The sequence below is a fragment of the Taudactylus pleione genome, unplaced genomic scaffold, assembly GCF_031769625.1.
Source record: "Taudactylus pleione unplaced genomic scaffold, aTauple2 ptg000702l, whole genome shotgun sequence".
NCBI lineage: Eukaryota > Metazoa > Chordata > Amphibia > Anura > Myobatrachidae > Taudactylus > Taudactylus pleione.
Window position 1 is genome coordinate 416,925 of NW_028285104.1, and position 14,093 is coordinate 431,017.

Consider the following 14,093-nt stretch of genomic DNA (forward strand, 5'->3'; position numbering starts at 1 on the left):
CAATTCTACCCACCCACCTATGAAATGATAGAAACACTTCATCGTTTTGAATATTGTAACAAGACCCTGACCACCACTGTCCTATTCCCCTACACTAGTTCTTAAAAGTGCCTTGTTAAAGTACATCTATTTGAGTATGTATGCATATAATTTCACCTTTTTCTATATTTAACCCCATCATGACCTGACCAGAATTGACTTGTCAACAGTGAATAACTTTTTTTTAACCACTTATAGTATTTAAATTAATTAATTATACTTTTCATGATGGCCAGGGCAATATTTATTAAGCTGAGGGTTTTCAGTGTTACAATAAATATTATTGCAATTTTAAATCCCACATGCAAAACTGTAGGAAATCGTCGTATTTGAAACCCTGCTTCTCAGTAAATGTGGCCCATATAGCCAGTCTCGGTCTGGGCCATGAAGGGGCATCATTCACAAGCCACTGTATGGGTGTAGCCATCCCACAAAGGATACAGCATAATATTATGCAGTATCAAGCACTGGCATCTGTATACGCAAGACCCACTGCACTATACAACAACAAGAGCGCCATAGCAGGGCTCACTGTCAGCATCGAACACGTGATATCACTTAAGGGGACGGAGTCACCATTGTGAGAAAGTACAGAGCTGCCCAGACGCTCTGGGAGGTTCTACATACTGTTGGTTACGTGGCAGTTCCAGGCACTCTGCTAGCCAGATGCAGACGCCAAGAAGGTCTCTAGGCCCTTCACCCTGGGCGACAGCACCGCTTGCAAACCCCTCCCTAGGGCCCTGCAGACCAAAATGAGCACACAGTCCAAAAAGAAAATGTATGGGTTTACTGTATGAACAGAGGGCCTGATTCAGACCCATTCGCTATCTGTGTACGCTCGCTGGATGCGTATGCAAATTTGTCAAAGTGACGCCACGGGAAGCGATCGCTCGCCAAGGCATAACACGCCCATCATGTCTTAGCGAGCGGCACTTTGTGTATGCGTACGCTCAATCGTATAGGCAGAGCCGCCCACCAGCACCACGTCATCTCCAGGAAGTGTATTAAAACATTGGTACATCGAGCACCATCGGATGTGAATGCAGTGCTTGAGGTAGCTTTACCCCACCACAAGCATTGCAAGGAAATCAGTGTAAAAAAAAAAAGGCAAGTGACGTGTACTATGACGCTGCCTGTTAATTATGCACGCCTCTAAAACGGCGTTGGAACACCCAGGCACGCCTGCGTTCGCATCTCCAACCCCCCGTTATTAGTGTCCTGCCCCTGTTACCACCCACAAACGGCCTCTCCCGTCACTCATTACACTGGGCTGTCTTTGCAGGGCGAGCGAGCGGTATGCGATCGCAGTGAGTAGTTCGTGCACGTGTAGAACGAAGCGTGCGCGTATGCAGAACATCGGGCTGCTTTCGAGAGCATGCATATAGCGAACAGGTCTGAATCAGGCCCAGAGTTTTCAGTATACGAAGTACGTGGAGTTTGCGCAGAGTGGCTGAACACTAATTCTTAAAATAAAGTTACAGTACTTCCTAAAACTGCAGTATTTAATCATACAGTTATGACACATTACTATCATCATGTTCTGCTTTTTAAGACACTGGCCCTGATTCAGAGCCGGACGCTCTGACAGAGCGCTCGCTCTGAATCAGGGCATCTTTTTTTTTTTTTATATGGAGTGGCCTCCTGTCCGCTCGCATTGCTGTGGGTTGCCACCCACAGCCATGGGTGCCGAGAGTGGGGGGGGGGAGCGGGTACAGTTTACCTGGGCCCGGGCTTGCTAGGGGGGCCCGGAAGGGCCCGGATCTGGTGCCGCCCCCCCCCTCCCTCACAGCAGCTCAGCACACAGCTTGTGCTGGGCTGCTGTGTGAGACAGCTCGTGGCTGTTGCAGCAGCCGGAGCAGTCTCCTATGGCCGTGAGGGGGGGCGATCACACTGATCACGCCCCCCCCCCCGCTTAGTGCTGGGCTGGGGGGCTTACAGCGGCTGCAAAACTGATATTTTTCCTTTTTTTTTCAAGGGGGCGTGGACACGCCTCCCGTGATTAGGTCATGCCCCGTCCTTTACCCGGGCTTGGCCAGGCTCTCTACAGCCCTGCCCACAGCTAATGCGAGCGGCCAGGATGATGGTCAAGACCATCACGACCATCGGGCTTGCGAAGAGACCCTTGTTGTAGGGTCTCGTGGCCGCAAGCCCCAGATAGCTTTCGGCTCAAACAGAGCCGATAGCTCTCCCACTGACATCACTTCTGATGTCAGTGGGGCTGCCCCCAAATGGTAGGCGTTCTCATGGGAACGCCTCCGTCTGGGCAGCCACCCCCCGGCCCGCCCACCAAAGGGGGCGTGCTGTCACTCAACATCGACATTACGCCCCCTTTGGTGCGAGACCCGGAGCGACGGATTGCCCGTCGCTATCCGGGTCTCGCGCATGCGCACGATGGAGCCAGCTCCGTCGTGCGCATGCGCTCTGGACCACCATCGACCCGGTTGCGAGCGCTCGGCGCCTGCATCCGGGTCTGAATCAGGCCCCCTGTTCAAAACAAAATGCATGTAATAGTGTGTGGTTTAGAACGGGGATAGGCAAATGTTTGCTCTCAGGGCCTAATTCAGCAGTGCACGCAGATTCCCGATGTTCAGGAATCTGCGCAGGCGCTGGACCCGTTCTACGAGCCTGCACGTAAACTGGCAGCAGACTGTCAGTAATTGACAGTCTTCTGCCGTTTGGGGGCGGGATGGTAGCGGCGATGCCCTCCCCGAAACGGAGGCATGTCGATGCCGTTGCAGGGGAGGGAAGAAGCCAAGATCTCCGTCGGCTGACTGAGATTTCCTGGCCTCCTCTACTAAACTGCGGTACCGATGGAATGCAGATTAACCGATGCTGCGTTGAACAACGCAGCTTGAATATGTAATGCACAGGAGGCGTGATGCCTCCTGCTACATTACCATATCTGCAAGAATCGCAATTGCAAAGCTGCCCTGCATGCACTACACACAGGGCCGGTTCTATGGTTACGCATGGTAAGCGGCCGCGCAAGGCGCCACATAGTGAAGGGCGCCGCGGCCACGACCATGCAGATTTCAGTGGCTTACCGCGGTGCAGACTGTGTCTCTGTGACACAGCTGCACCGCGCGTGTAGCGCTAACCGGACGGAGTTCGGCTGTGTTGGCTACACAGTGCCAAACACACAGCCGCCGGTGCCGGCATCTGTGTGTTTGTTTCAGCAGCTAATGAGAGTCTGTCAGACTCTCATCGGCTGCTGCAGCTCCCACTGCGGGAGCCATCTTCCGGCTCCCGCAGTGGGTAATGGGAGAGACGTCGTCATGACGACATCTCTCCCATAATGCAAAGCGGCCCTGGAGAATGGTCGGGAGTAGCTGATATCGGCGGCGGGAGCAGGAGCGGGGGGTTCAGGTAAGTGTTTTTTTTTTTTTATTACGTGTGTCTCTACTGGGGGGGCTACAAGGGGGGATTACTACTGGGGGCACTTGAAGGGGGGATTACTACTGGGGGCACTTGAAGGGGGGATTACTACTGGGGGCACTTGAAGGGGGGATTACTACTGGGTGTACTTGAAGGGGGGATTACTACTGGGGGCACTAGACGGGGGGATTACTACTGGGGGCACTAGAAGGGGGGACTACTAGGGGCACTTGAAGGGGGGATTACTATTGGGGCACTAGAAGGGGGACTACTACTGGGGGCACTTGAAGGGGGGCTAATACTGGGGGCACTAGAATTGGGGCTACTACTGGGGGCACTTGAAGGGGGGCTACTACTGGGGGCACTTGAAGGGAGGATTACTACTGGGGGGGGACTACTACTGGGGGCACAACAATGGGGGGACTACTACAAGGGGGGACTACTAGGGGCACTACAAGAGGGGGGATTACTACTAGGGGCACTGCAAGGGGGGACCACTACTGGGGGCACTGCATGGGGGGAGGACTACTACTGGGGGCACTGCATAGGGGGACTACTACTGGGGGCACTATATAAGCTTACTAATGGGGGCACAAGGGGCACTGCACAGGGGGGACCACTACCGCGGGCACTGCATAGGGGGGGCGCCAAAAAACCTACTCGCTTACCAAAAAATTTGGGCTAGGGCCGGCCCTGACTACACACTACAGTATATGCCTGCATGCAGCTTTGCAATTATGAACCTTGCAGAATCAGGCCCTCAGCGTGCAGGATAACTTAGTTAATCTCAGTGTGAGTGTGCCAGGGATATGTAGAGAGAGAGAGAGAGAACGAGATACAAAGTGGGAGGAAATAAGAAAAGATAGTACTACAGGAGGCAATGATATGAAGAGTAATCTTTTGCCTCTGACATCTGAACACACAAAGCAGGATAGATACAGCAGTTCTCACTATGGGCCTGATTCAGCAAGGATCACAGTTGCTAAGATGCATGGAATAGGCTGATTATTGAGCACTGCGCATGCTTATGCATCGCAGCGCATGTGCGCAGACCGCCCACTGCGATCGGGATCGCAGTGACTACATAGACCCATCGCAGAGTGATTGACAGGAAGTGCCGTTTGTTGGTGGTGACGGGGTGTGGTCGGTGTGCCAGTACGTTTCAATGTCGTTGTATGGGCGTGCATAAATTATCCACTGCGATGCCATACACAGCCAGAGGCCTCACAGCGTGCGCTGAAGTTAGCAATTCCTTAGTGAGGTCTGTCCTGCCTTACCTGTGCGTATGGGTCCGATGGTACTCGATGTTACCAATGTTTTCACAGTCTTGCTAACCATATCAGATGTGCGTGTAGGTGAAGTTAGCGTCCTTATGTAGTGCTGTGGCGGCATTGTGATCGCTATGGATTAGCATACTATAGCAGTTGAACTGCGTGTGTACGCCATATTGTGATCCGTAGTGAATCAGGCCCTATGTCCTCATCAGACAGCACAAAATGGGGTTAAGAGATCACTTATACCCCTTTTACACTGCAGATAAAACCCGGGTTACTGCCCAGTGTAAAAGGGTAAACCTGGGTCCAGAAACCTGGGATTCCAACCCGGGTGCCGAGAAGGGTTAGATCCAGGCTGCGGGCCAGTGTAAACAGGTGTATCTTCCCTGGGTCCCATTAACTGCATACAATATGACACACAGAATATATAAAATGTACTTTACAGTGATTCATAAAACAATACATTTGAATTATCTTTAAGGAAAACAATATAATATGGCTCTTAATCTATGTCATCAGAGTGTAGAGACGCTCTGGGTGGGTAATTTTTGCGATGTGTAGCCCATAGGCTACAGCAGCACAACGCCATCTTTAGATGGCGTTATCTGCGGGGGCCAAAGCTTGGTAAATACGACAGCATTGCATCTCCCATGTAAACCTATGGGGGATGCGGCTGCTGTCGAAATATCTTTCTGCGGTCCCTCCATAATACATACATGCATGCGCACTGAGTCAGACTCAGCAGGCTACGTTTCACTGCTAGCGGTAGTAAGGATTGCGGGGACAGCTGATGTTCGGATCAGCTGTCTCTGCACTGGAGCATTGTTGAATTGTTCCGGTGATTTTGCATCACTTTTACTCACAGTGAGTTGGATACTTAATTATCAGGGGCCACCCAATAACTCCAGATAATGAATATGCCCCTAAGAAACAAATGTCACACTTTTGCTTACACCTACTGTATTTTTCCCACTTTGTGGAATTTTACTGCATACTGGGCCTTATTTAGAGGTGCACATATTTGAGTGATTTTTTCAACTGCAGATGCGACAAAAGACCTGAATGCCCTTACAACGCATCTGTTACCCAGAGTGTACGCACAAAGAAACTGTTACGATCGGGAGAGACAGCATCAAAACTGGGGCGGAAATGTGATGGCCGTTCCTGAGTGGTGACTGGGAGGTGGCCTGAAGTGAATGCAAAACAAGTCCATTTCATGGGTGTGTTATAGGAGCGTCGTGAGCATGTCAGTGAAAGCAACGGCATTCTCAGATGCAGAGCCGCAGTCACAGAGGCCAAGTTCAGACGGAGAAACTGCACCTGCCAAAGGGGTGGTGCACGTGTTGATGGTGTATCGGATGGTGCGTCAATGGTGGCGTGTTGAGAATCACCGGGGTTGTTACAGTGTGCAGAGACGCTGAAGGCGGGCATCTCAGTCCTTGCTTATTCAGACGCTGACTACTACACCAGTGGAAGGCTGATACTAACATTTGCATATTATCGCAGCTGCAACTCCGGCAACAGACACAAGTGCCTCTGAATCAGACCCACCGTGTCATTAAATCAATTACAAGTGATCTAACAAATGACAATACTAAGGTACTAGAGAGACCTGTGTACATTTGTCTTTCCACTTTCCTCCATGGTGATGAATTAAAATAAAAAAAAAATCGGTTTCCAAAAATCAATAAGTCAATATAAAATGTACTTGTGTAGACAAACAAAGAAGTTATTCATATAGTTTAAGTGAAACATTACTAAAAGCATTAAACTTGTTCTGGCTGTGAAAGGGTAAAATCTCTCCAGGGGTTTAGTGGTTAAAATATCTGTCATGGTTTTCGAGCTCATAAGCATTTAGAATTCTTCGCTTTCTGTGTTTCTCATAACTGATTTACATATTTTCTTGACTCAGTGATGCCTCAAAATTTGTTCATCAGTTCCTTATGCGTCTTAAATATAGTAATATATTCTGGTCTTTAACGTAATTATAACTGGAATGCTACAGTAGCTCAATAACACTGTTCGTAAATTAGTTATACTGAAGGTTGCGCTTTACTTTGCTCTTCATGGTTTTAATGCACTGTAAAACCCACATGGAGCCAATTGAATAGATGATCATTGATCCATATGGGACACGCATCAGAGGCACATGATTCGTGCACATCGGAATGTATGGAAAAAATCCTGCATTCATCTAATTTTTCCACTGGGTACCTCTGTGCACTCTGTTTAGAACACACCAGACAAGAATGTAACTCTCACAAGTATTACAGTATTAATATTATAACTTATTTTGCACCAGCGTATTCTGCATAAAGATGTGCACAGACCACAGTGTTTTGGTAAATCGTCGTCGTGTTTTGGTTTTGGCAAAACCACCCTCAAGTGTTTTGGTTCAGTTGTGGTTTTGGGTTTCTTTAAAAATTTATTAAAACAGCTAAAATCATGTAACTTGAAACTGTTTTTGATCCAATAGTAATAGCATTATTGACATCAATAACACTTATTTCCAGGCAAGTTTGGCTACCTCACAGCATCTGAAATCACGAGGGAGGGACTTAATTGCAATCCAAAGCATGCGAGATACAGTTTTTAGATCCGAGTTTGGTTTGGTGTGATGACCTGAGTTGGTATTCGGCTCTACTCGAAACCCCAAAGTGATACGAGCCGGGTCACGGTTCAACTTGGAACCCCAAAGTTCGGGTGTGTTCGGTCTTCAGAAAAACCGAAACGCTCATCTCTAATTCTGTATTGCTTTACAATTAGTATGGGCGAAGACAAACAAGTATAATAGAAGATATGGAGAAAAACTTTGTTACAATGGTAACAATGTGAGTCTGATTCTGAGTTCAGAGCAAAGTACAAAAGGGCAAGTAACTGTGCACTTTGTTAAAACCATGCTCCAGGTGGGGCAGATGTAAAATGTGCAGAAAAAACTAGATGTGGGAGGAGTGTGTCCAAACTGAAATCTAAATTGCAGTGTAAAAATAAAGCTGTCCAGCATTTGTGGACTACATGCAAAAGCAGCCAATATTTATCACACATGCAAAAATAATAAATGTATTTGTACTCCTCGCAGTGTTACAAGATTTATTCCAGATACACTGTCACTTGCTTTTTTTTAGCTTTGCTCCCAACTCAGAATAAGCCCTGATATGTCATTCAAAATATAAAAGGTTATGGTCTGTAATGTATAACTGTTATTTAACATACTAGTATGCCCCTGGCGAATATTTAGTCAATTTGGATGCTCTTCCCTGACCTACTTTCTCCAACACGTGGATTTCAGGCTCGCAAATCACAGCCAATCAGCACCGGGTTGGCGTCTTGAAGGCAACGTCTCTTTGCTTTCCACGAGAGCTGCCGGCAGCCGCTGATTGGCGGGAGGCTGGGAGACGGTCAGGCGGAGTAACAGTGCTTTATTATTTGCATCCATAGGGGCTTAGCTTGCAATACCCCCTGGAAACGCGTAATTTTGCTTCAGAGTCCGTGGAAAATATATCATCGCACTTACAAATTGCCGAAATATTACAATAAAAAAAACACCAAAAACCATAATGCCCGTGGCCTAGCCGGTGAGTGGTGATCATGTGACCTGTAGATATGAAAGCAGCAAAAAGAGGCGTTGCTTTTGAGGCGCCAACCTGGTGCTGATTCTTACACAACTACTCCCAACAGTAATAATAAGGCCCTGTGACAGGGAGGTGAGCAATGTGTCACATGATATCAGTCAGCTCAGTGGCGCCCCCACCAGACACAAGACTGTGTAACGTGTGCGATTAGTACACACCACACTACGCCTCACCGTCTCCCAGTCTCCTACCAATCAGCGGCTGGCAGCAGCTCTCGTGGAAAGAAGAGATAATAGGCGTTGCTTTTGAGGCGCCAACCTGGTGCTGATTGGGAGCTGTAAGGCTGGAATCCACGTGTTGGAGGAAGTAGGTCAGGGAAGAACGCCGTCTACGACAGCAGCCTCACATGTTGTGCCGCCTGCGCGCCATTCTTCAGTATGTAGTAGCTACGTCACGCAGCCAGGCGGCCAATCAGGAGCCGATCTGGGCAGAACGTAAACAGCGTCCACAGATGGTTAGGGCGACGGGTCCAAGTGAGAGCACAGACCACCAGTAGTGCGGGAGAACAGCAGCCGGAGGCGGTCACCCCTATCCCGCTTCCCCTGGGTCACTGTGCCGGCTCTGGGTTCTGGTAGTTTTCTTCACATTTTGAGGTTAGCTAAACTAAAGCATTTATTATGGTTTTTGGCAACAAAAAAAAAAATTAATAAAATTAGATACAGTTTTATTCCAAATTCTGTAATTTATTGCTGATTGAAATCCGTCGCCAAAGAATCAAATTAATATCTTAATTATATTTTGAGATATTCAAATTCAAAGAGCGTTCCGGACAAAAGGACTAAGCCAATAATATATACAGTATTAGATTAATGGTGATGGTCTGTAAGACTGATATTTAATGTAAATATTGATGATCTGTAACACTGGTATAATTACTTTTTTTTCTATAACAGTACAAACATTCACAAAAGGACATTTTTCTTTTTTTTTATTTATAACAGTATGTATTTCTTTTTGTATTCAACAGCCATATCATTAATGAGTTAATAGAAACTGAACGTGTTTATGTTGAGGAGCTTCAAAATATCATAGAGGTAAGTTCTTTTAAGGTTATAATATATTATTATTTTGTCATTCTTCAGGTCGCTAGCTATTGTGCAGTAGTTTTTTGTCCTTTCTCTTCCAATGCCTTCACATCTTCCCCCTTTCCCATTACTCCTCTCTCTCTATTTGCAGCATTCGTTTTCCTCTGTTCTAGGACCCCTTCTTCTATCTCTCTCTCTCTCTCTCTCTCTCTCTCTCTCTCTCTCTGTCTCTCTCTCTTGCCCAAATTGTGAGTGTCCACTCACGATGCCGATGTGCGTCCCCGCAGGTCGTACATCGCATCTTCAGATCTGCCGTGCTGTAGGCAAGATCTGACAATCTCAGTCACGATGCACTGGAATAGTTAGGATAGATCGTTTGTCACATTGGACAGTTTTTGACACCAAATCGTGCCCACGACTGCCAGGGAGCTGCAGGGGAGCGTTCAAGGGGAAATCGTACACGATATCGCATCGTGAACCACATCGCCAAGTGTGTAGGCACCTTTAGTTAATGGGTGCTAATTGATTGCCGACACCTATTCAATTAGCCTGAGTTAACATGGATTTCTGTTCAGGCCTCCTGAGACCCAAACAGAAATTCCTGATAAGTGTGCAGTTAATGAATAAAAAAAAAACAGTGAACTTTCCACGGACTCTATGAGTTAACACTTGTTAACTGCACTTAACGCAACTTTTTAACACTCGTTATAAAGAAGCTCAGGTGATAAAGGGAGACTAATTGATTTGCCTCAGGTGATAAAGCCCGAGGCTACCTGACTTTTTCACCTGTACAAAGTTAACACCACTATTTGAATTCCCCCCATAATAGCGATGTCCCGCTTATACTGTGGATAATATATATAATTATATTCTTATATATAGCCTCTCCAGCTTTTATGATCCCTATTGCTGGGTATAGGTAATGCCATCTAAGGATGGCATGAAAAAGGGACAATACGCCTATGAGAACAGAGCAAATCACCGGTAAATGGGATAAAGCTGGAGAAATTCAAGAATTGGTAGTCTCCTGAATATTCCAGGAGAGTAGGTAAGTATGCAGCAAAGACAGCTTTACCTGGCATTCTTGCCGGAGGATAGGCTCTTTCCTGTTTTATTATTTTAGCTATGTGTCAGCTCAGTGCCATAACAGGGTGGCAGTGCGCCCTCTGCTGGCCCCTGTCTCTAAACCAGTAATGTCATGACGTCACACCTAGTGGGCAGGGCCACCTGCTTTGGGAAGTAGAGCATCCTAAGGATGCTCCAGGCTACAGGCTGCAGTGTGCCTGCCTGCTACATCTCTTGGATGCTCTGGGTGGCTCTGCAGTAGTGCCATTGGCTGCAGGGTGCCATGGGGCAGCGATGGTGCTGCTCCCAGGGCCCTTCACCCTGTGCGATGGCACAGGTTGCACACCCCTAGTTACAGCCCTGCTCCTGCCCACCCACTTCGCTCCACAACACCGTCTCTTATTATTTCCTCACATTGCCTACAAGATTTTGTGCTGTTCCTTACGACTGGAGCTCTCTCTCTCTCCCTATCAGACACTTCACCTCTCTACCAAGCTTCAAACATGCTCTCAAAATCCACTTCTTTATCAAAGCTTTCCAGCTTTCATCCTAACCCACCGCTCCATGCACCTTGCTCGCTGTCTCTCCCCTCTGTGTCACCTCTGTCTGTCAGGACTCCATCAAATTCAGCAGAGGTAAAGGTCTTGCAAACGGAATGGGTATGAAGTCCCGGCGGATGAGTAGGTATCAGGGCCTATCTTAAATCTCTTTCCGGGATTTGGATGTCGTTATTAAGACCGGCGGCCACATCCCTTGCAGACCAGTTGAAAAGCTTTAATCAAAGAAGGAGTAATTGGTAATGTGCACTGGTCAGAGCCGGCCCTTACCAGTTTGATGCCATAGGCAAAATTTTGGGTGGTGCCCCATAGCACTGCCTCTGATACAGCACCCCTCTCCCAGCACAGCACCCATCAACCAGCAGTACAGATCACAACAGCAGCCAGCAACATCCATCACCCCTCACCCATTGCAATACTCATCCACAGAGCTGTAACTAGACATTTTGGTGCCCTGTGCCAGCAAGAACATTGGTGTCCCCACCCTCCTGTGTGTCTACCTGCAGACAGGCCCAGCCTGCTGGACTCTGCAAAGGTCCATTTTGTTACTGGCCACTGCCCCATTGTCTCTGTTTCCTGCTCCTGCAGCTGAATGAGTTGCCGCCCGATCAAAGCTGAACAGAAAGCTCTGATCATGGTAGGACAGCAAGAGCAGAGGTGCCGTCAGCCCATCCCGGTCCCGCAGTTGCCTGCTGTCAACCATAACTGGCCCTAGGCTTGGAATGCATGCCCTTAGGCATTCCAAATGCCATAGGCATTTGCCTAGTTTTCCTATGCCTGGGGCCGGCTCTGCCACTGGTCCTTCAGATCAGAAGAGCTAAGAAATTTGTTCCAGACCATTCCTTGCCAAGAAAACCTGAGGAGCTTTTTAGCATTACCCTGGACCTAAGGATACTTATCTTGTCAGTGCAAGGCAATTTAGAATGGAATTAGAGAATTTTATCCATCCAGCCATCACGAAAACGGACATCCATAGGTCTCAAAGATGGTTACTTTAATGTTGCAGTTCAACACAGCAAGTTGCACAGGTTCTGTATCTTGGAACTATACTTCCAATTTACCTGTCTGTCTTTCAGCCTGGTGGAGTTAAGAAAGAAATGGGCGAGATATGATCAAACCAGGATGATATCCTGGCTTAGGAGAGACAGAATATGCTGTAGAGTAAATGCCAACACAATAACTTTATTGCAGAAACACTGCTGGATTGTGAACAGGACAAGAGTCAACTAGTTCCTTCAAATCGAATACATGTTCTGGGGGTACATATAAATGCCATTCAGAACAAGGCAGCTCTGAGAGTCGAGATTTGTTTCAAGATACAACACTTGGCACATCAAGTACAGATCTAGCAGGGGACAACAGTAAATACAGTGCTACAGAGTGTACAGTCTTCAGCTACAGCAGTTAGCTCTGCTGGATCACAAACAGGCTTTCTTTGGATTTAACTGTCAAAATAGGTGTGCGCACAAGCTGGCATAGGGGGTGCAGCTTCAGCACTTTTCAATCAGCCAGATCATGGTCTACCCTGTCCCCCCCATAGATTATTCACTTGGGTGGTCAGGTGAGTCCAGGTGAGTATTGTATGTTCCAGAAGTAGGGGGGAACCGGGTAGACCATGACCCGGGGGAGGGGAAGTTCCGAAGCGGCACCCCCTGTGCTGGCTTCTGTGCATGCCTATGCCTGTCAATAATCATCAAGTAGTCTCTCATGTGGTGGCAAAACCAAGATTAAGAACACAGGGAATTCACGCTCAGATTCAGAATAAGTAATGCTTATGACATATTACATCATTAATACTTATGACTAATGGGGAGCTGGGCTGGGAACGGGATCCCGACAGTCAGGATGCCGACATCAGAATACCGACAGCGGCATGACGTCAGATTTCTGTAAGTATTGTAACCCTTACCTCAACCCTCCCCCTAACCCACCTTTTCCCCAGCCCAAACCTAAACCCTCATGTCCCGCAGCCTAACCCTCTCCTCTCGCAGCCTAATCCCTCCTAGTGCCTAACTCTAACCCTCTCCCTAGGGCTTAACCCTAACCTTCCCCCTAGTGCCTAACCATAAGCTTCCCCCTAACCCTAATACTTACATCCGCAATCTGTTTGTATTCTGATAGTTGGAATGCCACTGTCGATATTTTGACCATTAGAATTCTGACTGACGGGATGCTGACTACATCCTGGGGAACCCCTTTCCTCACAAATATAGCACAAGAGAATTGTTCAGGAAAAGAAGAGAAACCCAATGTAAATGAACTTGAAATTAATGCTGCATGGAAAGCAATTCAGCAGTTACTGGAGAAGTATCTTAGAATATTCTCAGAAAACAGAACAGTGGTGGCCTTCATAAATCACAGGCACCAGAAGCACAGCTATAATGTTGGAAGTAGCAAAACTAGACCCTTGGATGGAAAGAAACCTACAGTCGCTTTTCCATGTCAAAGGCAAAGCAGAATGCAGTGTCACATTATCTAAAGCGCAGGCACAAGAAAAAATTGCCAAGCTAACAAGATTCTTCTCTAAACACAAAGAGCAAAATTTACTAAGCGGCAGGTTCTAGACCCCGTCAGTTTGGTGGTGGTTTGACGGTGAGTTCTAAACCCTGGTGGTTTGATGGCGGTTTCTAAATGACACCAAAACCACTGACTAGTAATTTTATCTATAGCCCTGTTCTATTATATTCTAAAATGTGTTTTGCAGGTGGTTTTGTGGCGGTTTTGCAGCGGTTTTGGTCTTAGTAAATTTGCGGATAGCAAAACCGCCACCAAACTGCCATAGTTTAGAACCCGCCGCTTAGTAAATCTTGCCCAAAGTGTGAGGGACAGAAGCTATACTGTAGATACATTGGCAATCAGATGGAGATTTTTACTAGCCTATGCCTTCCTAAAAAGGATCGAAAAAGTAGATGTGACAGTAATTTGGCCACTATGATTTGGTTTGGTTTGGTGGCGATTTGATGGCGAGTTCTAAACCCTGGTGGTTTAACGGTGGTTTCTAAATGACACCAAAACTACTGATTAGCAATTTTAGCCATAGCCCTGTTCTATTCTATTCTAAAATGTGTTTTGCAGGTGGTTTTGTGGCGGTTTTGGTCTTAGTAAATCTGTGGATAGCAAAACTGC

General features: G+C 47.2%; 1 protein-coding gene across 2 annotated transcripts in view; it reads left to right on the top strand.

Moving 5' to 3' along the window:
* MCF2L2 (MCF.2 cell line derived transforming sequence-like 2) overlaps positions 1 to 14,093 on the top strand; it is a 382,435-nt gene that overhangs the window by 219,924 nt on the left and 148,418 nt on the right. For both annotated transcript variants that reach the window (XM_088456383.1, XM_088456384.1), the window contains exon 16: positions 9,288 to 9,354. In XM_088456383.1, coding sequence (XP_088312509.1) covers positions 9,288 to 9,354 — 67 coding nt within the window. The remainder of the gene's footprint in view (positions 1 to 9,287; positions 9,355 to 14,093) is intronic.